Source organism: Misgurnus anguillicaudatus, chromosome 15 (assembly GCF_027580225.2).
Source record: "Misgurnus anguillicaudatus chromosome 15, ASM2758022v2, whole genome shotgun sequence".
NCBI classification, from domain to species: domain Eukaryota; kingdom Metazoa; phylum Chordata; class Actinopteri; order Cypriniformes; family Cobitidae; genus Misgurnus; species Misgurnus anguillicaudatus.
This window is the reverse complement of record NC_073351.2, coordinates 23,621,851-23,649,044: the sequence shown is the minus strand read 5'-3', so window position 1 is coordinate 23,649,044 and position 27,194 is coordinate 23,621,851. Positions and strand designations below refer to the sequence as shown.

The window sequence follows — 27,194 nt, the reverse complement described above, 5'->3', positions numbered from 1 at the left end:
GACGAAACCCGCTGCATAGAGCAGTTTGTCCGTTAAGAGCAACTGTAGAAACATGGCAGCAAAAAATGGCGACTTCCATGTAAGGGGACCCGCGATGTACGGTATGTAGATAAAAATGGCTCATTCTAAAGTAATAAAAACAGAACGATTCAATAAGCTCTTTATACACCACTGAAAACATAGTTATTTACAGGGCTTGACATTATCTTTTTTGCTCACCAGCCAAAGTGGCTAGTTGTTTTCCAAAGTTACTAGCCACTCAGCATTTTCACTGGCCACAATTTTGTTGCTGGTAAAATAAATTTTATATGATTAAACTTGACTTTGCCATCCTTTAATTCGAGCAAATTTACTTGTTTTAGCTAAATTAGATGCAGATTGAATTTCAAATGCAGTCTGACCACCCAAATTAAGACAACATTTATTAGCTGGTATATACCAGGTATATCAGTAGATCATATCATATATTTAGGTGCATGAAAAACATGCTAGTAAGGCATAAATATATTAACTTTGAATGAATATATTAAAAGTAGAACAGGGGTGTAGAAGATTAACTGAAAAGATAAACACAAAACCCCTCGACAACCACTTTAAATATTTATTAACAACAGCAGTAAATACTGTCAAGAAATGTACATGAATTTTACTGTCAACTCGTTTATGCAGATTGTATTTTTAAAGCTTGATCATGGTTTCTGTTAAAAGTGATTTAAGACTTTTAATGACAAATGTCGAGAGGGCATTATTGTGGCACAAAGTAGCCTACATTAAAATGATGCGCGAATCTCTTCGCGCGAGGGTTTCCTTTGATTTTGTGTGCATTCAGGTATATGCGCTGAATTTCTCCCCGCTCTTGCCCTGAGAGTGTGCACGCAATTTATATCTCTTCAATATGCGCTCAGACTGCGTCCTCTTGTGCATTCGCAAATCCATCAGCTCTCGCGCGCTCTCTGGAAGGTGGTGCTTTGGTCCGCAAGGCTCCGCTGATCGCGCGCGGTCTCTGTGCGTTGCACTGGGTGCAGATTGCTCATGGGAGTTGTAGTTTCCCAGTGTCGCATTGTTTATCATTTCGCAAAACTTTTAAGAAAACTACAATTAAAAAATTATATTCAACCTGCCAAAGCGGCTAGTGGGATTGGCTGTCTTACCCGCCACAGCCGAAGTATACCCGCATTTGGCGAGTGTTAAAGGGCAAGTTCGGTATTTTACACTTAAAGCCCTGTTTTCAGATTGTTTGTGATGAAATAGAACGGTTTTGACTGAAATTTCGACATATGCGGCTGCCCCGAGAATTTTCGGGTGATTGTTGTTTCCCCTTCCACCTCTACAATGGGTGTATAGTTGCACTGGAATAATCCTTCCTAAAATGCATTAAACTTTCGTTTACAAAGACGTGAAACTCACCGAGTGGTCAGGGGTGTTCACTGATACTGCAAAAGATGCTTTCCAACAGGTGTTTTAGCATTCGTTGTAAACTGGTGGACCTATTTTTCCAAACTCCTCACACCCGTATATTCTTCCGCTGAGAGCTTGAATAATAGACACTCCAGTCCAGTTGGTGCCGATAATCCGCCTTTGCCAATTGCAAGAATACAAAAAAGTCCTGGTGCGGAGTAATACCGTACCTCACAGCACATCTAATACAAGTCAATGAAGTTGGACAAAATTACGATAAAACCTGTTGGAATGCGTCTTTTGCAGTGATTTTTGTGTGAGCATATTAGTGAACACCCCTGACCACTCGGTGAGTTTCACGTCTTTGTAAGTGAAAGTTTAATGCATTTTAGGAAGGATTGTTCCTGTGCACCTATAAACCCATTCTAGAGGTGGGAGGTGATACAAGAAACACCCGGAAATTCTCAAGCCAGCACCATATGTCCAAATTTCAGTCAAAACCGTTCTATTTCAGTATAAACAATCTGAAAACAGGGCTTTAACTGTAAAATACCAAACTTGTCCTTTAATGTCAAGCCCTTATGTATATCATATTATATTGCATAATAGATCCTCCTTAAAGGAACAGTATGTAGGATTGTGGCCAAAACTGGTATTGCAATAACAAAACTTGTGGCTAAAACTGGTAGTGCAATCACCCAACTGGTGGCCAATACACAAAATGACAACATAAACATCAGTTGAGGGCTGCAACTCCACTTTTTAAATGACAATATCCTGGCCAGACCACTGTTGTCAGTGATATAAGTATTTGAAATGAAAATGATTTCTTACATACTGTTCCTTTAAATTTACACATTGCACCTTTAATTGCATATATCTGCTAAATGTGCATTTTATTAACATTTAGGATATTAAACCAATAGACAAGGCTTAAAAGCCACATAACTCTACTTTTAATTTTATTGGGGGTTTCAGGACAAAGAAGGATGAGAGTAAGAAAAGATTATACCTTCTTTACAGATGCAGGAGCCGTCGATTGGGGAACAGGATGCCTGGTTGTGGCAATGGCAGACGGAAGTGCAGTTAGTACCATATAGTCCAGGTGGACAGGTCTGGGAACAGTCATCTCCCTAACAATGACACACAAACAGGAACTGTTAATTCATACATTAAATATATATTGAACTATATATATGCACAGATTAGCACTACTCATGCTTCCATTAGATAATTATTTAAAGTTTAATTTCTTAGTAATACTAGGTACTAGTGTTGACCGTCTCAAGACCACTTAAAGGTCTCGTCTTGGCCTCAGACAAAGAGGACTCGGAATTTTATTTAAAGACCGGTCAAGACCACAACTGATGGCACATCACGAATTTATTTTTTATCATTAATTTTATGCAGTTTATTCAGGTTTGGCATATAATGTTGGCATTGTAGTTCAAAGCATATTAGTTCAGATAAGATTTAAAGGTAGTCTCATTGTACCCCAAAAGGCAGAGAGCATCAGGATCAGATCACATTTTAATCGCCCTAAATCTGACGTCCGTGTGTAGCTTGCGTCCTTGCAGAGAGTGCCAGAGGACGCTCAGAGCTCTGTGCTAAACACCCGCTTTCCCCCAGCTGCATTAATGAGCAGACAGCCCCTGGCCCTCAGCACCTCCCTCCATACCCCTACTAACTACTTCACTCCTGTGCATGATGACTGACAGACACCAGGCTTTAAAATCCTGTTCCCCAGCCAAACAACACCATCACAATCTCTATACTATACCAGGATCAGCAAGAGAGGTGCCTATATCCCTATGCCGCCATCACCGGTATCTCCTTGCCTCATCCCTGGCTGTGACTGACAGCTGACAAAATGATTTAGACTCCCAATTAGAGGGGTAATGGTAGTGCGGTGGGTAGCTCCTGCCCCCCTTTCCCAAGTGCCGGGGATTGAGCAGCAAAGGACCCGCTCTCATTATCATCTGGAACTGGGCCTGAGCGGGAGACAAGATAAGATATGCCACAGGACACCACAGGGGCTTAAAGAGATACCGACTTACTCACTCTCTCTATACATTTTTTTTTTGTTTCCACTCTCTCTCTCGCTTTCAATCTGTCATCATTTATCTCCATCTCTCCCTCTTCTTACTTTGATACAATCATTTCCAATATTTTCTCGTACTCCTACTCTTTTCTTTCCTGTGTGTGCTCTCTTTTTTCTATTCTCTCTTCCCTATTGTATTCCCCATTTCAAATATTCTACCTCTCTCCATCTGCCTCGCTCGTCCATCTTCTCCCCACATGAAAAGCTTACATCTGTGGATTAATTTTTTATCAATCTATGTGCGGTTATCTTTGTTCCGCTCAAAAGTGACAGCAAACAGACTGCTAACAATGGCAGTTCAGTTCCATGGGAAAAATAGACTTAAAACTATCGGCACAAGCAGCAGCGTATGGGGCGAGAAAGTTAGTTGGTTCCACTTTTTAACAAACCTGGTGAACGAGCAAGGAGTCTTTGGCTCACGACTGACCACGGGGATTTGGTGAGTCCCGCAAACGCTCTAGATTACACTGACATGAGAACACTCACTCTCTCAACTGTGTGACTGAACTCTTTTAAAAGCAGGTTAAAGTAGTCGTGTGTTTAGAGGTTATGCATTTTTAAACCCACTTATAATGTTAGTACATGGACCTGTAGGCCACCTGAGCTGATGGTTAAAAGTAAATTTTTCATTAAGAGGTGTGATATTAGTCTGCAAGAATTCATATTCAAGGGATTTTATTCCCTCTTATGACGGCAAAACACAGCATGCTTTCAAGACTACATCAAAATAAAAAACATTATGAAATATAATTGTTTATTATAATATATAATAATTGTTTATTAATTAATATACAGTAATTCAGTGGTTCTCAAACTTTTTCAGCATGTGGCCCCCATTGAATAGGGTAAATCCTTTTGTGGCCCCCCAACAAAGAAAATGTATGACATTAAACATTGTAAAACTTAACATTTTAATTAAACAAAACATATTACATTTTTCAATGTAGTTGGTTAATAGCATTATTTTACAGAATTTTACACAGAATTTATTCAATTCAATTCAATTCAATTCAATTCAATTCAATTCAATTCAATTCAATTCAATTCAATTAAATTCAATTCAATTCAATTCAATTCAATTCAATTCAATTCAATTCAATTTTATTTATATAGCGCTTTTCACAATTGGTGATTGTTTCAAAGCAGCTTTACATTAATAGAAGCAGTGTAAAGCACAGAAAAACGACAGATAGCACAACATAATACACGATAGCACAAGCAGCTAAATTTGATGCGGCTATAAATCAACATTATAAGCGTGCGTATTGCTAATGTAACGTAAAGAAGAGGGTGCTAAGTTAAGCCCAAGAGGGCTGCCTCCCCGGGTTGAAAAACCCCCTAGGAGAAAAAAAAACCCAGGCTCAGCCGGGGAAGTAAAAAAAAGTCATAGGAGGGAAAAACCCTTGGGAGATATATTTATATATACATTGAAACGATTAAGGAGATTAGGCGGAGGTTAAGCGGGTTCTGCCGGTGGTCGTTGGTCATGCATCAGCTGGGCATCACGTTGAAGGTCTGCCGGTGGGTCAGAGGTGTGCCGACTTTCACATTTACCAGAACTGGGTCTGTTTGTCTCATTGTCCTTATGATAAATTAACTTATTTTATAAAAACTGGGGCCCCCTGGCACCATCTCAGGGCCCCCAGCGGGCCACGGCCCCCAGTTTAAGAACCACTGCAGTAATTAATATACAGTCGCCAAAAGTGATGTTGAACTTTGAAAAATTGATATGTTTACTCTTTCTTAAAACAATTTATGAAAATGTGTATAAACTGAAGCTCAGGTTGGAGAAGAATTTAAGTAGCCTTGACAAAATATTACACAGAACACACGTACAAAGTTTATAAAGACATAGCCTAGGGACAATGACTGCCAAATTCATTTGGACAACTTTACATTTTCTCAATATTTAGAATTTTTTGAAACCAGATTCCAGATTTTCAAATAGTTATATCTCAGCCACATATTGATCCTAACAAACCATACATCAACGGAAAGCTTATTTATTCTGCTTTTCCAAATATGTACTGCAAACAATTGACCCTTATGACTGGTTTTGTGATCCAGGGTCATAAATGAGAATCAACAAATTTTAACTTTTACCCCGTCATTGACGAGTTATCTCGAGTTATCTCGTCAATTAAGAGAAAACATTTTCATGAAAAAAACTTGATAAGTTTTAATGTTAATCTGTAATACCACGATTATTCACTAGATGGCACATTTTCTCAGTTTATTAAAAAACTAAAGCAACTTTTTTTTACTAATTTTAAACTCTGTGTTTTGATAATCGTTCTGAATCTGATCTCTAACAAAATTTCTTCACAAAAATTCAATATTTTCAGCTTTTTGCTAAAAAACTTTTTTATTTTTAAAGAAAAATACCCATATTTAAGAGTTTATAAGCAGAGAAAAAACATAGATGAGTACGTTTTCCTCCGTTTTTGTTTGTTTGTTTATTGATTGTTTGAAAGCAGAGGTTCTGTTCTTTCATTTGATAAATTTGTATGTATACACTGTAAAAATGCATTGTTGTAAATGTTTAAGTTTAAACAACTTGATTTAATAAGTAATTTTAACTTTTTTACTTGTTAGAAGTTGCTATAAATAAATAAATAAAGTTGTAATTACTTCAACCCATTCAACTCATATTTTTTAATTTAAAGCAACTCTTCACTACTCAAAAAAGTCGAAATCACTTATTAATTCAAGTTGTTTAAACTTAAACATTTAAGTACAATGATGCATTTTTTTACATTGTATGTTTTTAGAAGAAAATTTTCCTGAAAGGCATTTTGTGAAAATCACAAAACATGCTGGCGGGCAACTTTTCAAAAAAAGGCAGTTAATAACATATAAAACTATAGTCAATGCATGCTTTATTACCTGTGATCTTTTATTTTCCTATGGATTTTTGTATAATTGAAAATAAACAGATTGCCTAATTCGCTGTGGTTTGCCTTTCTGCAAAATTATTAATTAATCTATTCCAATAAATACCCTAAACATTTAGTGTTTTGTACATATTTTGACAGTTTAATCCAACCCGTGGGGGCATTAAAAGCAAATACTGTATTGTACAAATCCCTCTCAACCCCCCCCCCTCATTTTTGGCCACTATTGTAATGAAAACGACAAAAAAATTTTTTTACCAGAAAGCCTACTAGTATCTCTGCACTATAGTGAAGTGCCGTGATAGTCTTTGGAGAACACACTTCCAGCACCTTCGGTCCCACATCTACCCACCGGGATCTTCTCCAGTACCCGCAGCACAAGCAAATATTCCTTTTGCACCCCTATAAATATCAGTCCCTCAGAAAAGTATGTATTAGAGCTTTGATGGCCAACACCGCATCTTGCTTTCAACCATGCTGCGGTCAAATCGTTAACCTTTGTTGTGCTGTTGGCCCGAATTGAAGCGTTGGCTGGGAAATGGAGCATCATGTCCTAATTCCATTGCAAGTCGGGCGACTCGGGCTGCTTGGGTAAAGCTCCTCGAGCAGTGTTTAATAGATCTGGCAGCAGGCTCTTCCAACCCAACTCAAAAAGCAGGTGGTGAAAATTAAGATACAGTCTGTGCTTCCGTCTGCCAGTTCAAATCTCTATAGAAGCTCAGCAACACAGAACAAAAAAAAGCTACAGCCAAGGACGGATTGGCCAGACCCTCTGGTATTGTGTCTATCATAATCATCACCGTGTTACAATCTTTACCTGAAGCACAAGCTGTTTTTTATCAGCATACTTGTTCTGTTTTAATGAATGCAGATAGGGTGAAATGAGTTCGGTGTTGACGAACTGATTTTGAAACTAGTGCTATAGACAATTTCAGCAGCAACAACATTAACAAATGGCTTCTTAAAGGTGCAGTGTGTACATTTTAGAAGGATCTTTTGACAGCAATGCAATATAATATAGATAACTGTGTTTTCAGTGGTGTAGAAAGACGTTGCAAAATGACCTGCATTGTTTATATTACCTTAGAATGAGACGTTTTTATCTACATACAAAGCAGGTACCCTTACATGAAAGCCGCCATTTTGTGCCATTATGTTTCTACAGTAGCCCTAAACTGACAAACTGCTCTACAGAGTGTGTTTGTCACTACGTTGTTTCAGACGATGACATGTTTGTCCTGTGACGGCTACCATAGCTTCTCTATGTGCTTTGAAAGGGAGGGGTGCAATTTGCAACCTCGCCATTAGATGCCAATAAAATCAACACACTGCACCTTTAATGCAACTTCAGGTAGATTTCCACATAGGTGGAACAAGGTATATAAATGACAAATAAATTACCTTCATTCATATATTACATCTAACACGTATCAACTGTTACACTGAGTAAACTTTAGTTACTATGTAAAATGAATGTATACAATATAAGCTACAGGTCCATGAAATCTTGCCTGGCTGCCAAACCTCTCCGCACAGTTGTGATTCAAGCTTGTCACCATCGTCTTTTTATTTGTTTTAGAGATCAGTTTAGCCACTAGCCAGACCGAATATATAAATAAATACAGACCAGAAGTTCACTTCGGTTCAGGTGCGTAACCGTGACAACGCGTGTGCATCCAATGAAACCACATCAGTCATTGTTATTTATGAATCAGTTGTTTTCTTTCTTTAGTTTTATAAAAAAGAAAGTACATTTGCCTTTCTAAATGACAAGGAGCATAAGCATAACCAAGTCATCTATCTATTCTTACATCTCTTTAAATAAATTCTGATCATTTTCTCTTTCTCACGCTCTGTTCTCATCACTTCATTTTAGCATCTTTCTTTATCTAAAGGCACAGAGTCGGGTAGATTTTGTAAGAGGTTCAATCAACCAGGTAGCAAACCGAATTGATATTTTTGTTATATAATATCTTGCCTAGAAACCATAAGCTATTTTGTAGCCCTTGCATCTTGGCAAGGGCTTTGTGTTAAGTTCAAGCCTGCTGTGTAATAAGACAAGCATTTTAAGACATCAATGAATCTCACCTTGTTCCCATTCTCCCTGCAGGAGGTTATGTGTTTATCTGTGGGTTTGTGCGTATGAGATACAGAGATCATTTTCAGAGTAATAAACTGTATTTGCTGACACCTCTGTTTAAGTATGAGGACACAAAAACTTTTAAAATAATAAATAAATAAATAAAAATGTTCTCTCAAGAGTGCTTCCAGTCGTTCTCTACAATCCACAAACATAAAGCATTTGTCATAAACCCTTATTTTATTATTAACTTTGCCGTGTTCATATGTCTTACTGTATCTATGTCAATGTTTACAATTCCTATTAAAGGGATAGTTCACACAAAAATTAAAATTATGTCATCATTTATTCACCACTGTGTTGTTTATTCTGTTGAACACAAAAGAAGATATTTCAATAAATGATGGTAAGCACACAGTTGACAATACTCATTGACTTCCATAGTGGGAAAAACAAATACTTCTTACTTCTTTCTTGTGCTTACCATCTATGATCAAAATATCTTCTTTTGTGTAAACCATTTTTTGGTGTACTATCCCTTTAGCATCTGTATTCGATGATCTGAACACAACTGGGCTTGAAGACACATTTCTGTTTGGCAGTAACAGACACGTGTCCTATTTCGTAATCATCACAGTCACAATCTTTTGTGTTTGCACCTTTATTGTGGTCAAATACTATCTAAGAGGCTGTTTACACTTGGCATTAACATGTGTTTTCGTCGATCGGATCACAAGTGGACGACGTTAATGCCAGGTGTAAACGGTGTTCAAAACGTTTTGAGCTTGTCCACTTTCGACCACTTTCAACCACATCCAGAGGTTGTTGAAACCACTTTCGATCGGATCGCTTTGGAGTTGCGGAACCCACATGTGGTTGAATGTGTTCGAACAGCCACACGCGACCGCCTTCTCTCCGCCCATTTATCTAATCTGAGGTATTAAACACAAGTTTTACGTCTTTTTTGACTTCTGGCGTGAACATTCGGTGAACAGCGCTATTTTTAGCCTTTCATTGATAAAACTAAGCGGCTGATCTCCGTAGTTTCGTTTTGAAAGCGTGTGAAAGTTGTGCGATCCTATTTCATCAATTGCGCTGAAAATTCAAAGAAAGCTCCTACATACTCATGTACAAAACACTGTGCAGCATGTTTACTTGCTAAACAAGCAGTGGACTCCGACATAATATTAGTTTGCGTCCATATAAACTCATAATTACTCCCGCTCGGGTTTGAATGACAGCAGAGAGACTCGCCCACCGTCTCACAGACCACCCCCTCATAGTATTCAGCACAGAAGCGGTCGAAAGTGGACAAAAGAGACGGATTTAAATACCAGGTGTAAACGTAATGTGTCTCTCTCGTCCACTTGTGATCCGATCGATGAAAACACATCTTAAAGTGTAAACAGCCCCTAAATGTGATTCGATCACCAAAAGGTGTTTATGGCAGATGCAAAACCAACCCATTCTCATGACTTGCGTATAAATAGTACGCCTTTTACAAAGTAGTGCAATACATAGTGAAAGTCCAAATTTTGTGAGGAATATGATACTAAAGTCCTTCCTGTTCACTTAATACTAATCATCTTTTTTTGTCATTTTCTGTATTGGTTTCTCCTTTTTTTTTCATTTTTAAACCATTGTCACTTGGGGTCAAAAATGAAAACCAGAAACTTTTGATGTTTTGCAAGGAACAGAAACGAAACCAGAAACTTTCAAAAAATATATGTTCCGGAACAGAATCGTTTATTTATTAAAATAATGGTAAAATACTGTTATTTCTTTCATTCTTTGACAAGATTTCTGTGCAATATGACTCGGTGAAGTTCACTTCCGTTCGCCGTTGACTCATCGGAGAAATGAGAAGCTTGCCAGCAGCAAGTAGCCTACTCAAGCCCAAGTCTCTAATGCTCAATCATGGTGAATATCTACCAAGTATCCCTAGATGTTTGTTTTTGTAATACTAATTAGTGGAGTAACGGATCGCAGTTGATCCATGTTCCATACAGATCACACCCCACAGTTTGGCTCGCATGCGATTTGCGGATTAATACGCAAATTTAAATAGGGTGAAAGTTGATCATTTGCACATGTTTCAAAGGCTTGCAAATGTTAAACTTAAGTGATTTTAAACTATTTAACCACAAAAAGGCACTAAAGTGAGCAATTTTCTGTACGCACAGACACATGCAGTTGCGGTCCAACTCCAATCAAACGTTATTATCCCTATGCCCTTCAAAGATCATATCTCTTGATGTATAAACTTGAGAGAGGAGTTGCGCTACTGTGTCTCTGCGCTACTGTGTCTTTGCGCTACTGTGTGTACTGTAGTCCATTAAAATACATTTGTCGAATAAAGCAAAGAAAAACAACGTAATTTTTACTTTATGTGGAGCGACTGTTTATGCTGCATCTGCTTCCCAAAGTGCCGTTTGGAATTTGTCCTCCACCTGTGTGTGTGCACGCGTTTAAGTGCACTCAAAAGTGCATACACGGAGAGACGCGTTTTAAAAAGCAAGCGAACAATCTTTCTGTTCTTGACAGGAGTGGACACATACAAACAAAATGATCTCTAAATACCACAGTATTTTTTTTCTAATAAAAACATTTGTTTATGTATTAAAGGTGCATTGTGTAAATTTTTGCGGCATCTAGTGGTGAGATTGCGCATTGCAACCAATTGCTCAGTCCACTGCTCACCCCTCGCTTTTGAAACACATAAAGAAGCTACGTTAGCCGCCACCGGACAAACATGTAATCGTCCGAAACAATTAAGTAAAAAAAGTTTGTCTGTTAAGGGCTTCTGTAGAAACATGGCGGCACAAAATGGCGACTTCCATGTAAGGGGACCCTCTGTGTATGTAGATAAAAACGTCTCATTCTAAGGTAATAAAAACATAACAGTTCATTATGAAAGTTCTTTATACACCCCTGATAGTATAGTTTTGTATATCATTTTGCATTTCTGTCAAGAGATCTTTCAAAAAATTACACACTGCACCTTTAAGTGTATGTATACATTAGTGGCAAACCAGGTCCGTGCTTATCTTAAAGAGACAGTAACCTCAATTAACATACAATATGTAGAATAATAATTTAAGTTTAATGTCCTAATGATTAGCATACTTATTTGTATATCCCACAGCTGACATGAAACGTTATTAACCGGTTCGGGAACTTTATTTTTTTGTTCTAATGGGTTCAGGAACTGCAATTTTATGCAATGAAATTGTGGGATCTTGCAAAAATTGCGGGAACTTGCAAAAGCTGCGGGGACTTGCTTAGTCGCGTAATTACGTCACTTCATAGCGTTTCCATGGCAACAGGGGACATAGCTGCGCTTGTGTGAAGTAAATGCAACATTTTTTACTTTCAGCTAAAATATATGTATCTTTTTGCTACGAAAATGCAGGGATTATGAAATCATGCAAGCCCTGTATATTTTGCGCTCAGAAATCTGTAAGGTATGCAGCGAAAGTGCGGCATATTTGAAAAAATGCGGCCTCGCATAAATATGCGGACTTTGGCTGATTATGCATTGAATCATGCCGTCGCTTAATCGCGTTTTTCTGGAGCACTTTGCGCACATTGCGTGTGTCATGCCATTTAACGCGTTATTTCATGTTAAAATAAATGAAAGGGACAACACAAGTTGTGTTAAAAACAGTGATGGGAGGAACGCGTTACAAAGTAATTCTGTTACTGTAATTCCACTACTTTTAGCGGTAATGGGCATGTTACAAAGCATTTTTTTTAAATCAAGTAACGCAATTACAATTAACCAACGAGTAACCAAATCATTTAAATTTCAGTAATTGTAACTGCGTTACTTGATTTAAAAAATACTTTGTTACATGCTTGTTACCGCTAAAAGAGGTGGAATAACAGTAACGGAACTACTTTGTAACTTGTTACTCCCATCACTGTTTTTAACACAACTTGTGTTGTCCCTTTCACTTATTTTAACATGCGTTAAATGGCATGACACACACAATGTGTAAAAAATTAACACATCATTTGTTACAGTGAGGGAATGAGATTTGGGATTTGGTTTATAGGATGTAATTTAATGTATAGGTTTCCATTTTTTTTCTTTTTTTTAAACCATGGTCGCTTGAAGTTGGGGTTAGAATTAGTGTTTGGTTTAGGATGTCATTTTATGTAACAGAAAGATGTTTTAACCCCAACCACAAGCAACAATGGTAAAAAATAGAAAAAAGTTGAGAAACCAATACATAAAATGACACAAAAAGATGCGTGGAATTAAGTGAAGGGAAAGGACTGGCGTATTATATGCACGCAAAATTGGACTTTGGCATATGTATTGAACGACTTTTCAAAAGGTGTGCTATTTATACGCAAGTCATGATAATGGGCTTGCAAAACTGAAAAACATAGCATCTGTGTCAATGCTCAGCTGTCAACTTCATGTCAAATATTTCACCATGGCAGGAATTAATGCATGTAGACAACGATAAATGATAAACATGGACTCCGGTATAGCCTGGGGCACAAATACATGCCCCTGTGAGACTGTGGCAGTCTGCTCCATTAGCACACTGGCACGGCACACTACATCCTTCACCATAGTAACTTGGGGGACACGTCTCATTGCAGTAAAGACCTGACCATCCTGCAGCACATGAGCATTCACCTGTCAGTGGGTGGCAACTGGGAAAAAAACAGAGAGAGTTTTTAAGTGCAAATAAAATATGTCGCATATAAGGCAAAAATGATTTGATTTCCAGAACAAGGGAGTCAAATCAGGGGACTAAAACCTTTTTAAGTTATTCATTTTGGTGTCTGTGAGCTCCACTCAGATGAATGTGGTGTCCTTTCTCTCCTTCATGTAGTAATGAGCCCCGGTGTTGCTGGGCCTAATCTGCCCATACCAGGCATTAACATTGCATTAGCCAAGAAATAATAAATGAAGCACAGGTCGCGATAAAGAGCAAGTGCTACAGCTAAAAGGTGTTCCGATTTTTACTTACAAGTCAAATGAAGTCAGATGATGCTCTTTACTTACATACACTTTAAAGAGCTTAATGCAAAATGAAGCGGTTTGTTCATATCTAATTGGTTAAAGCTAACCTGAAGGGGCATCAAAAGCAAATATATCTATCTATACATTTAAAACATATCCTGATCACATAAATTAACTGTGATTATGATTTAGTGCATCATTACCTATCAATTCTATAGTTAGCAATCTGATACAGTTTGTCAGCATGTCATTGTGCTTGCTCACCTGAGCGTGTTGGTGGCATTACAGGGGCAGTATCTGTCACAGATAAGACCGTAGAGTCCTGGTGGACAGAACCTGTCCTGGCAGTGAGGTCCTTTAAATCCCGTATCACACAAACATGCCCCGTTGATGTGGTAACATTTGGCCCCATTTTGACAGTCGCAGTAGAGGGCACACTGGGGGCCGTAAGTCCCGACCGGACACTCCTCCTGACACCTGGGAACGATTTAGGCATATTAGGACCTTTGCACCCTTATAACACAATGTTTGGATGTATGGTGCATAGATTGTTTTTCGCTCAAAGTGGTTCAGAAAGAAAAATTGGATTTACATGGCCAGAGACTACAGGGATATTCTACTATAAGGATCAAGGGTCAACGCTCCGGCTATCTTTTTTTGGTTCATCAGGCCCCTGACTTTACCTCTGGGGTTCCAACAAAGTGAGGCCGCAACCATTAATTACAGTGAATACAATTAGACCCAGGTCCATTCTCTCTGTTGAATAGCAAAGTGACTTAAGGACCAACGACTTCCACAAGAACTTCAATATACAATCGTGGCAGACCATCAATCTCGAGTGTCCAAAGAAGCCATTAGGAGACAGATAAATAGCTCAATTAAATTATAAAACGGACTAGGTATGTTTCATGTTGAAATTACACCGGCGTCGTTTGTATTAGGGAAGCAAGTGTGAGAAGGACCACGGGGCGGGGTGGGGATGGGGGTGCTTGCAAACGCAATCTGAGATTATTCCTGCAGGGCTAATTCACCTGTCACGGACCAAATGAATGAGGGCAATTTTGTTAAATATTAGCGGATAAGAAGTGCCTGTCTTAGAAGTGTTTTCATTCTGCGGACAATCACTTTAGTGCGCTAATAAACCCTAAGCTACTGCAGAAGACACAGGGATATAAAGACGCCCAGCAATTTCAATCGGATCCTAATAAAACTCCATTACTGGTAATTAATGGGAAGAAACTTAACGGACCAGTGCGCAGCTTTCAGTGGGATCAGTGGACACAAGGAATGTAAACACAGCAGTAAAAAAAAATAATTCATCAATTATTCATTAGCCAAATTTACTGTCTTTATTAACATACTGCACTTTATGTGTGTGTGCTTTTCTTTAAAGCGTAAGGAGAGTTTGATGACTCTTCAAATGGGACCTAGGTATTTAATAAACAGAAATGCCTATAGGTCCCATTAATCTTAAATGTGTCTTCACTAAAGTTTCAGGAGTTTCAGCTCAATACCTCATACAGTACCATCCTCAGATTTGCTTTAGATACCAAAGTCAACTTAAAAATTATTTCATTTAAAATGTCCTCATATAGGTGCTACACGATGTCAGAAAAAATAGTCGAAAAATTGTTGCTGCCACTCTAGCAAAGACAAAGTTCCTAATATGTACAATTTATGTACAGATGTTTATAGATTTGGTACTAATATGTACCTCTGAGGTACTAATATGAAATCTTTAGGTGTACTTTCTGAAAGGGTACCACCCCAGTGACAGCTAGGAACCATTTTTTGACAGTGTATTAAAGGGACATTCCACCTTTCTCTTGAAAATATGCTCATCATCCAGCTCCCCTAGAGTTAAACATTTGATTTTATCGTTTTGGAATCCATTCAACAGATCTCCAGGTCTGGCGCTAGCACTTTTAGCATAGCTTAGCACAATCCATTGAATCTGATCAGACCATCAGCATCACGCCAAAAAACAACCAAAGAGCCTCAACATTTTTCCTGTTTAAAACCTGACACCTCTGTAGCCACATCGTGCACTAAGACAGACGGAAAATTAAAAGCTGCAATTTTCCAGGCAGACACGGCTAGGAACTATACTCTCATTTGGGTGTAATAACAAGAACTTTGCTGCTGTAACATGGTTGCATATTACGCACTTCCCGGAAATAGTCCACTTGGTTACTTTCAATAGCAGGGGACTATTTTCGGGCAGTGTGTAATATCACTACGCCTGCTGCAGCCATGTTACATCAGCAAAGTCACTGATTATTACGCCAGTCTGAGAGTATAGTTCCTAGCCATATCTGCCTAGAATATCGCAACTTTTAATTTTCCATCTGTCTTAGTACACGATGTAACTACAAAAGAGTCAAGTTTTAAATAGGAAAAATATTGAAACTCTTTGGTTATTTTTAAACGTGATGCTAAAGGTCTAATCAGATTCAATGGATTGTGCCAGAGCTGGAAAATGAGCATATTTTCAAAAAAAGTGGAATGTCCCTTTAAAAGATCAATTTTTGGCTGCATGGCTCCATAAAGATATGTATGGTAATTTGGTTCTGACAAAAAATCTCTAAATAACTTGTTTTTGCAGATAGACGGACTGGAAACTTTACAGTGAATTTTAGTAGAAATATTTAAGACAAAGCCGATACTTAAAATGATCACTCATGACTGTGCTTAGCCCCAATGCACATGTGTTACCTGTGGCCGCTGTAGCCTGCCATACACTGGCACTGTCCTGTAATGTGGTCACAAAGTCCTCCATTTCGACAGGAACATTCCTTACTGCAGTTGATTCCATATTTGCCAAACGGGCATGGCTGGGCACACACAGACCCCTGTTGTGCAAGAGGATAAATCAGCTCATTAATGACAAAACAACACTGAGCAGAAGTGACAGAGCCATCTGCATTTTAGTAGCCAAATGTAACCCTCTATTGCATTTTGTTGCCTCAGGGTAAGAAACACAATTTCTTTAATAGCATGTGGTGCATATGGAAATTAAATGGTTAATAATGGTTAATTAGACATAACTATAAAAGAAGAACAATATAAATCAGTTTTAGGTTATTCTGGTGAACTGCCCTCATTTTTCACACATATAAAAATACGATTTACATTTATTAATGAGTAAACTTCATTCTTAACAGTTTTAAACACAGCTTCGCCTCCAGGCAACAAACCCAGAAAAGGCCCGCTAAATATTATTGTATAAAACTTGTTTTTGATTAATTTAACAAGGTCTACTCTATTGTATGCCTAAAAATGCTTTAATAATGTGTGCAAAAGGGGTAATTTTAAACAAAATCACAAGTGTTATACCATGTCTGACCCTTAAAAATAAACAGACTATTTTTACTAAATTAAAGACTGTGACAATGTCGTTTATCAAACTTGCCGAACCATCTTGCTGAAAACCTAATAGGTATTAACACGTACAGGACTGGGCATACAACATAATGTTCTGACATCCATGAAAATGTATAAATAACTTGGTTATGCTTAGATGGTGTGAGTGGACTGGGAATTGAACTTTGCAAACTTTGGACTATAGCACATTTAATGTTTGTATTTCAAGATGACGCAAAGAAAGCCATAACAAGTCTCAGCAAACTTCACACAATTGGCTTCAAATTAATAACTTCAGCTGCTGTGTAAGGAACTTTGCACATCGCTGCAATTTCTTACCCTCTTACACTATCAGAAAAAGTTACCCTGTCTGTCATTGGGTCTGTAAAAAAAGTACAGTACACATTTGTACCTATAGAGTTCATATTAGTACCTCAGAGGTACATATTGGTACCAAATGTATACATATCTGTACCTAATGGTAGTGTATTAGGACTTTTTGGGGTACGTATTTTGACTAATTTGTCTAACAGTGTGTCAATGTACTGTATTCAGATTCACCTTCACCACTCTTCATTTACCTGTCAAACTCTTTCTCCTTTCCTTCATTCACTTAATGCACCTCTTCACCGTCTAATTACTCTGTTTTCTCCATCCTTCATTTTAACTCTGATTCACCTCTTCTATCATTTCAAAGCTTCGCCCTCTTTCTCTCCTTCAGTTTCTGTTCTCTCGCTTCATGTCATCTGTCTTCTCATCCCTATTCTCCTCCATCTCTTCTTTCTTTAATCGTCACTCTCTCCCTGATTTTACTCGTTTTGACCCCTTGTGAATAGTTTCATACCGTCCATCCAGCAGGGCAGGAACATTCGCCTGTGATGTGATGGCAGGTTCCTCCGTTCTGACAGGGGCAGCGCTGCTCGCACTGAGGCCCGTGACTTCCAGAGGGACAGCGCTCTCCACAGCTAGCAAACCACAAGAGCCGAAACATGAAACTCAGACAGTCGTTGCGAAGGATTGCAACATAAAACACAAGAAAGTTCAAAGACTTAAGAACAAAAACTTACAAAAAAACCTAACCATATTTCTTTTAAAGTACCCTCACAAGCACTTCACAGTGTTTCCAACCAATGCTAACAATAAATGTAGACAAAGAATAAGCATTTATGTGGATAATTAAACTCGGGGCTGGGGTTTGTTTTCACACGGGGGTAAGTTGTCACAACAGCAGTTTAAATGATACAAACGCTTATTGTCTCTATTCTATTTTACATCAAGTATAGTTTGTGGTGGCTAAAATGATGGGTTGTAGTTTTGGTGCAGTTACTATTTTTACAATTTTCTTTAAATAGCAACAAATGGCCCAAATTTAAAGGGAAACTCCACTTTTTTTTGAAAATATACTCATTTACCAGCTCCCCTTAAGTTAAACATTTGTTTTTTACCGTTTTGGAATCCATTCAGCTGATCTCCAGGTCTGGCGCTAGCACTTTTAGCATAGCTTAGCACAATCCATTGAATCTGTTTAGACCATTAGCACTGCGCTAAAAATAGCCAAAGAGTTTGGATATTTTTCCTATTTAAAACTTGACTCTTCTGTAGTTACACCGTGTACGGAAACTCACAGAAAATTAAAAGTTGCGATTTTCTAAGCAGATATGGCTAAGACTATACTCTCATTCTAGCGTAATAAGGACTTTGCTGCTGTAACATGGCTGCAGCAGGCGTAGTGATATTACGCACTGCCCGAAAATAGTCCCCTGCCATTGAAAGTTACTGAGGGGACTATTTTTGGCTGCTGCGTAATATCATTGCGCCTCCTGCAGCTATGTTAAAGCAGCAAAGTCCTTGATTATTATGCCAGAATGAGAGTATAGTTCCTAGTCTTATCTGCCTAGAAAATCACAACTTTTAATTTTCTGTCAGTCTTAGTACACGGTGTAACTACAGAAGAGTCAAGTTTTAAATAGGAAAAATATCCAAACTCTTTTGTTATTTTTAGCATGATGCTAATGGTCTAATCAAATTCAATGGATTATGCTAAGCTATGCTAAAAGTGCTAGCGCCAGGAGATCAGCTGAATGGATTCCAAAAAGGTACAAATCAGGTACAAATGTTTAACTCTAAGGGAGCTGGAAAATGAGCATATTTTCAAAAAAAAGTGGAGTGTCCCTTTAACTTCATCAGGGTGCCACATATACTTATAAATATTTTGTCTGGTGTGCAGACTGCTTTATCTCTGGTACTCACATGGGGCCCATATAGCCTGGTGCACATATGCATTCTCCAGTCTCATGGTGGCAGGTGGCACCGTTGAGGCATTGACATTGCAGCTGACAGACCTTGCCATAGTATCCAGGCTCACACTGATCCTCGCATCGCCAACCTTGATAGCCGTCTGTGCAGACACAGGCCCCTGTGATGGGGTTACACAGGGCTCCATTCTTACACTGACAGCGATTGCTGCAGTGTGGCCCCCAGTGGCCACTTTCACAACCTGATACACAGAGGAAAAGAAAGGAGGGCTTTATACAGCAGGCACAAACAAGCTGTACTGTTACCATAGCTAAAGCTTAACTTGTAATGCATTTTGAGCAATAAGTTATAGACCAGTGACCTGTAATCCTGAAATTGGCAAGTCACAAGATTTGTAAAGTCATAGATTTTTATTGCTGAGCATATGAGAAAGTTTATGGCTTTGCACAGTGTTTTGTCAATACAAGTGAATCCTACTCAGAGTGGGGATTAGCTCAAGCATAGATTATTTACATTCCCTTATACGTTCTCACTAAATTATCAATGAGCTAATACCACACTAAAAGAAAATGAAAACGACTAAAGTGGTCCAGAGATGCTATAAAAGTCTGCCAGTCCTTCTTGCAATATTGGGTAGTATAAATAGAGCTGTAACCACCCCAGACATTGAGATTATTAACCATCAAAACTAAATTACTCTTGAGAAAAGATTTCAACTGAACATTCCCGCAGCAGATGCAAAAACCGCTAAATGTTGCCTCCGTCAAAAATGAGAATGTATTTTATATTCATCAAATATCTTTGCTTCGAAATTCACAAATAACTTTCTTTGCAAAATTCGCTAAACACCACAACAATTTTTTAGCAAAGTCCTCTAAGTGCATGAAAGATTATTGGATAAACAAAGGCTTGTGAAACTATCATGTTTCACATTCAAACTTAGGTTCCCTGTGAGTACTTGGACCTACGATTAATACATCTTGAATGTGGCAGTGACACGAAACACAGCGCCCCCTAATGTGTGGTTCAGTTTTATCATTTTAAAAATCTGACTTTCATCATTTGCAATGTTTCTAGTTGCATCTTTAGTGATTTTGCACTCTTTACTGTCTTGTCCATAAAGTATATTTTTTAAAGTGGAGGTTTTGCCAAAAAGCTTGCATGCACTTAGAGGGTTTTGCAGCAAAATACAGACACATTACTTAAATACCAATGAAACGACTAAAGTGACACTTTACGACCTTTTTATTGCCACTTAACTGAAATTACTGAACCTCAACATGAGAGCCTGATAAAAAAATGCTTATTGACAAGAAAACATGTCAGACGCACTTACAGCGTATTGCATCTGAACTCTTCAAATAGTTAAATCAAAAAATCTTATTTACCAAATATATTGGATATAACATGATTGCGTCCTCCTATTACTATAAATAGGGGACAATGTAACACTCAATATGGCCTTCCAATTTAAATAACCAATCATCAATCGATAAAGCTTAATGATTATCTGGGGGAGGGGCTCTATACAGAATCAATACAGCGCTTGCCAACCTGTGCGTATGCACAGTGGGTGTTAGGTTCAATTTGAGATAAAGAAACAAAAGTTATGGTACAGTTGATGTCATGTTTAATTGTTGGTCAGAAAGATGTTAGATTTAATAGATAATTGCCTTTTCCCATTCAAGTAGGACTTTAGTCTTACATGACTGAAATAACTGCATAGAGGCATTGCCAACATGGCCACCTAATGGCACGACTTCCCTAAAGGGACTTTGCATGTACTTTCTAACATGTCATTGCAAATATATATGACTTTCTTCAGCTAAACACAAATTAGTATTTAAAAAATATGCTGGCTTTGGAATGTAATTGAATGGTCCGCTACCCGATTTGAGGATGAGAGTCAAGTTCACAATGCATCTCGCATGACATAAGCTAAACATATTGCAAAGGTTAAGTTTGTGTTCAGGCATATACACCTGGAATGGCATAAGGATGAGTAAATGATGAGAGAATTTTCATTCTTGGGTGAGCTATAATATAGGTCCCAATAATAAGTTTATTATACTGTGTTAAATATAACTATCAGCTAAATGATAAAATAGTTAATTAATGCATGTAAGTAAATATTGAATGCATTCTCATTGATTTCAGGATGTAAGGTAATTTTTTTGTGATATACTGTTTTCTACATAAAATCATCATACATAATGTAAAGAACATTCTGTGACGTTGATTTTTAAAAATAGTTACTGAGTAAGAGCATGTCAAAGATTCTGTGAAATCAGTGTCTGAAATCAGTGTCTGAAATCTCATATTTACATTACGAGACTTTACCCTGGATTTCACAGACATATATATGATCTTTAAACATAAGCTCCAGTATACTTGGTGCACTTGGCTGAACTCAGCAGGCTGATTTAAAACTAGATAAGGACCTAATGAGAACTGTTTGCACTGAGACAGCAGCATCCGGCGTACAGAGCAGACAAACACGCTGTGGATGATCAGCACTTTGAGAAGACATCTTGGCGCAGAGGGGGGTCACGGAACATTCTGGCAACGTGGCGAGTCTTTCCCAAGAGGTGTGATGCGGGCGCATTAAGCTCCTCGAAGAGGGCAGGAGGCATGCTATTGATTTGAGTAAATCTGCCACAGATGAGTTCTTCTGCCGGTTGAGCCCTCGCGTCATACAATTGACCAGAACACATAAAAGGCAGGAAATCTACGGGAGGTCAGTGAAGTAAGATGAGCAGCTCATCGCCTGCGCCGTTAGCAGCCAATCAGCGCTCATCACGCTCCTCTCTGCTCTCCTACGCTGATGGGAGAAAGAGGTTAAAAACACAACACATCCACCGTTTGCCTCGCCCGCCGGCCCCCGGACCTCGTCAACTCCCCATCAGCCCCAAAGCGAGCGCCTTACTTTCGCAAACCTCATACTGAGCCGCAAACAGTTTGCCTCCCATTCAATGCGGCAAATCCACTCCGCTTTGGCACGGAGTCCGCTCGGCCTCGTCATCTGCAGCCATTCTAAATCATCGCGGAGGAGGACAAATAAAAATCTAGACAGAGCTTAATTTGCAGAAATCTTTTTCTCTGGGTCTCAGAAGCTCCAAATGTTGCTATTGAAAACTCAAAGCCTCTTTTCCCCCCACATTGAGACGTCTCAGCGCATTTCCACATAAAGCCCATTATCTCTCGGCCCGTCAGACTCACCGCAGCCAGAATCTCACTGCAGGCCCTCTGACAGCATTTAGTTGCGATTAAAGAGTCAGGGTTCATGGTGCCACTGGCAAAGCTGTAAAACACACCGAGTCTTCTTTCGATTTCTCTGTGTTTAAAATAAGGAAAGCTCCATAAGGATGAGTTCAATCAGTGAAGAGAAGATGGGGACTGTATAAGGCTCCCTGCGAGGGGAGTGAATAGAGACTGTACGCACGCAAAACGAGCGACCTGCAACGCAACCCTTATTAAAAGCACTCAGCGTTGTACTAACAGGCTAATCAAGAGAGAGTATTGGGAGATAACCTACGCTCTCCTTCACATCAAGCTTGCACTTCAAGACTGTGAGCGTGAGTTTGTGTACTGTACTGTGATAAGACGAAAATCTGATTTGATCAGATGGTTGGAAAAAAATCTCAGATTAGCTCCGTGCACATTCCTGCGAGAACCGAGGTTGAGAAATTTGTAATGTAATGCTCTTCTTGAAGTTCTCCCACAAGCATGGCAAGTCTGTAGCAGACTGTCCTAAAAAGTATTTCTGCTGCAGGGTGGATTCAAAATTATTAATGCTGACAAGAAATATATTTCGGTGTTATGTTCTGCCTAGAGCTGTGTGCTCAACTAAATAAACCAACATTGTAGAAGGCTAATTAATGAGGTTTCTTGACTCTAAATTGTAGAAGACAAAAATAAATCTCTCATGTGGAATAAATGCAAGCATTGCTTATACTGTCTATTTAGTTTTTGTTTTAAAGTTTAACCAGGAGATTTTAAAGCTAAACTTGAGTTACAATGAGTTGTCCTATTCATCATCCAATAGATGGACTACAGCCATTTAAATATGTGAAATCCAGGTTTAAGTCTTAAAATCTAATTTTGAGATAAGGAGAATCAAAGTTTGGTTTTAATCTTTGACCTTACTCAGTGAATATTAAAGATATCAAAGTTATATTTTCACTGAATGATGTAGGATGGTTTTATATAGAAAACATTAAAGGGGCCCTGGCATGAAAATTTGGCTTTTTCCATGTTTAAGTGCTATGATTGGGTCCCCAGTGTCATGGTTAATCCGTGTCATGTCTTGTCTCCGTTCCGATTGTTATCACCTGGACATTCATTGATTAATTACCTGCCTCATCACACCTGTTTGTCATTTAGTCTGTGTGTATATATACCTCTGTCTTCTGTTTGCTCACTGCTGGATCATTGTCATTGTCACTACTTTCATGTCTGTTCCTGTTTCTTCTATTGGATGTTCCTGTGTTACCTGCCCGTTGTTTTATTCTCGTTCTGTTAATAAATGTTATTTATTTCATTGTGAACTCTGCACTTGCGTCCTAACTTCCTCACTCCTGCATCCCAGTCGTGACACCCAGTGCTTCTATCAACCTAGAAAAAGTGAAAAAGATCAACCCATTAACTTAGTTTTGGTAAACCATAATCTACAAGCACAAGAAAAAATAGGTAGTTGAAATTCGTCTCTCCTTCTGATGTCATAAGGAGCTATAATTATAATAATACAACCCCTTAATCTGCACTATCCAATCACAGCACTGCCATTAAGTGCAGAGAAAAGCACAATTGAGTTTTAATTGCAACAAACCACTATCATTGTGATCAGTGTTTGAATTTCATCAGCTCATTTGCATTTTAAAGGACACACCTAAAACGGCACATTTTTGCACACACCTCCAAAGTGGCAAATTTAACATGCTATAATAAATAATTTATATGGAATTTTGAGCTAAAACTTCACATATGTGCTCTGGGGACACCAAAGATTTATTTGACATCTTAAAAAAAAGTCTTGTGCCATGGCCCCTTTAAATCACAAAAAATGACTTTAGCTGGGTTTTCACAGGCAGCGTCCCAGCTTTGTGAGTCAGTATAACTACAAAAGTCAGCCTACAGCATTGTCTCTATCACAGCGATGCCTCAACGGCCAATTACTACTTCCTTGCACACGGTTCCGACCCATACCACTCCTTTAATTACAGCCGCAGAGATGGAGGGACAAACTCCAGTCAACCTCTCGTAGCAGAGTTTTAGGGTTTGTGGTTAATGACTGAAGGAATAGCATCCAGACAATTACACTCTCGGATAAATGAAGATCCCAAACCTTGACAGCTGAACCCTTCTGTTGCAGTTCATCTCTGTTCAGCCGTGATGAATACAGGATGGGAGTTTCCCTTACATGACGGAGTGTCTTAATTACCGCGAGTCAATGTCACAGCGCGGTGCATTACGTGACTCAGGACTGTCTCTGTGCTCCGATAATAGTTAGAGCTTGTGTCGTGCCAGTTAAGTGTCTTTTTCAGTGCACAGCAGGGGCATCATGCACCTCTTACTGGGGCCACTATAGTGACAGTTCTGGCTCACTTCAGGGCTGTAGGCGACGTAAGTAAACACTTTTTACATGCTTAGTAGTTTTTGAGTGTAAGACAGGATAGTCTAGTGGTACTAGAGGTATCTATCTATTCATCCATCCATCATCCATCCATCCATCCATGCATCTATGCACGCACACTTGTACGCACACGTATAGAGAAATGTGTCTGTTCAATTTCTCATTATGCAATTATCTAATCAACCAATCACATGGCAGTTGCTTCAATGCGTTTAGGGGTGTGGTCCTGATCAAGACAATCTCCTGAACTCCAAACTGAATGTCAGAATGGGAAAGAAAGGTGATTTAAGCTATTTGGGCGTGGCATGGATGTTGGTGCCAGACGGGCCGGTCTGAGTTTTTCCACAATCTGCTCAGTTACTGGGATTTTCATAGGTCAGAGGAGAATGGGCTGACTGATTCAAGCTGATAGAAGAGCAACTTTTACTGAAATAACCACTCGTTACAACCGAGGTATGCAGCAAAGCATTTGTGAAGCCACAACACGCACAACCTTGAGGCGGCTGGGCTACAACAGCAGAAGACCCCACCAGGTACCACTCATCTCCGTAAACAGAATGAGAACATGGATCCATCGTGCCTTGTTACCATTGTGTAGGCTGGTGGTGGTGGTGTAATGGTGTGGGGGATGTTTTCTTGGCACACTTTAGGCCCCTTAGTGCCAGTTGGGCCACGGCCTACCTGAGCATTGCTTCTGACCATGTCCATCCCTTTATACCCACCATGTACCCATCCTCTGATGACTACTTCCAGCAGGATAATGCACCATGTCACAAAGCTCGAATCATTTCAAATTGGTTTCTTGAACATGACAATGAGTTCACTGTACTAAAATGGCCCCCACAGTCACCGTTTCTCAACCCAATAGAGCGTCTTTGGGATGTGGTGGAACGGGAGCTTCCTGCCTTGGATGTGCATCCTACAGATCTCCATCAACTGCAAGATGCTATCCTATCAATATGGGCCAACATTTCTAAAGAATGCTTTCAGCACCTTGTTGAATCAATGCCATGTAGAATTAAGGCAGTTCTGAAAGTGAAAAGGGGTCCAAAACACAGTATTAGTATGGTGTTCCTATGTGTATATATATAGTACATGACATGTTACAGATGACTTGAACTACATTTAGACACGCAAATGCCTTTAACCTAATTGTTAGCCTTTAAAATTGCATTTAAAATGCACTTGGCAAATAAAATGTAAGTTGGCATGATGCTTCAGTGGTTTACATTACATTTGGGTATTTAGGAGTTTATGGGTTCGAATCCCAGGCAACATACATACTGATAAAATGCACTGCAAGAACCTTTGGATAAAAGTATCTTCCAAATGCATAAATGTAAATGTTATATGATGAATAGGGATCTCATTACAGTATGCTGTGATGAAAGATTCTTAACAAAGAGAAATTAGTGAAGGTTCAGACTCGGTAGAATTTACATCTATACTTAAGCATTAAGCAAATGTTTTTTATCCAAAGTGACTTACAGAGGCAAACGTCTTTTTTCTTTCTTACTACATATTTAATCCAAACCAGCTAAGTCTCAGTTCTCAAGCTCAGTGTTTTTCCAACCACTGTGCCACGACACACGTGACCGCTTGTTTGGTGTGCCGTGGAAAAATAACACGGCACAGTGTTTGAAAAAGGATATCATCTTTGTGTTCATTACAAGATAAGTTTCACATTAAATGTGAGTACTAAATTAAATACAGTACAATATTCCAGTTTAACAAGTCATTTAAACATTGCAATACAGATTTGTACAGTTCTGTTAATGCTTATTGTGATAGTGGTGTGCCGTATGATTTTTTTACTTAGCAAAACTGTGCCGTGGCAGAAAAAAGGTTGGGAAACACTGCGTCTAGCTGTCTGCAGAAGATGAACAGGGCTAAAATAGCTTTTTTGAACAAAGTGGCGATTGTTGGTGCACTGGGATGATAAATGTCAACTGGAAACGCTTTTAAAAGTACAGTTGTAAAACCTGCCAATATTCTCACCATGAAATGGTCCACTGTGCCCTCTAGAGCACCACTGACACTTATCACTATGTTATTTATTAGTACACTGAAAGGGCCGACTGCTAAAGAATAAATTAGGGATACATTAGGGAATTTGGGATACATTATCTGGCCTGCGGAGCTGATGGATGTTATTCTAAATATACAGATGGAACTGCCAATAGTCTTGAGGAGAGGATAGTGCTGAGTTGTAATAACAGAGGGGGGAGCGCTTGCGCTGCAGCTGCCAGGCCCTCTCGTCGGACCGGGACGTCCCTTCCACCCTAATTTATCTCAGACAAACCCCTGCTACATGTTTCCTTTCCCCCAGGAGAGAGGATCAGCATGTGATCTGCCAGCCTAAGCCTCAGGAGAGGCACGTAGCATAAGGATGTGCTGATGTCATTTTTTCTTGCGCTGTGTTTCACGCTGTGTTATGATTCACATGTGAAGGCAACTTCTGTATTGTATTTTATTTTTTGATGTAT

At 38.9% G+C, this 27,194-nt stretch overlaps 1 protein-coding gene across 2 annotated transcripts in view; it reads right to left on the bottom strand.

The window, feature by feature from the left end:
* Positions 1–27,194, bottom strand: part of megf11 (multiple EGF-like-domains 11) — a 155,222-nt gene that overhangs the window by 42,713 nt on the left and 85,315 nt on the right. For both annotated transcript variants that reach the window (XM_055174098.2, XM_055174099.2), the window contains exons 7-12: positions 19,071–19,317; positions 17,665–17,785; positions 16,173–16,309; positions 13,722–13,934; positions 12,970–13,144; positions 2,411–2,531 (exon numbers count right to left, since the gene is read on the bottom strand). In XM_055174098.2, the coding sequence (XP_055030073.2) occupies positions 2,411–2,531; positions 12,970–13,144; positions 13,722–13,934; positions 16,173–16,309; positions 17,665–17,785; positions 19,071–19,317 (1,014 nt within the window). The remainder of the gene's footprint in view (positions 1–2,410; positions 2,532–12,969; positions 13,145–13,721; positions 13,935–16,172; positions 16,310–17,664; positions 17,786–19,070; positions 19,318–27,194) is intronic.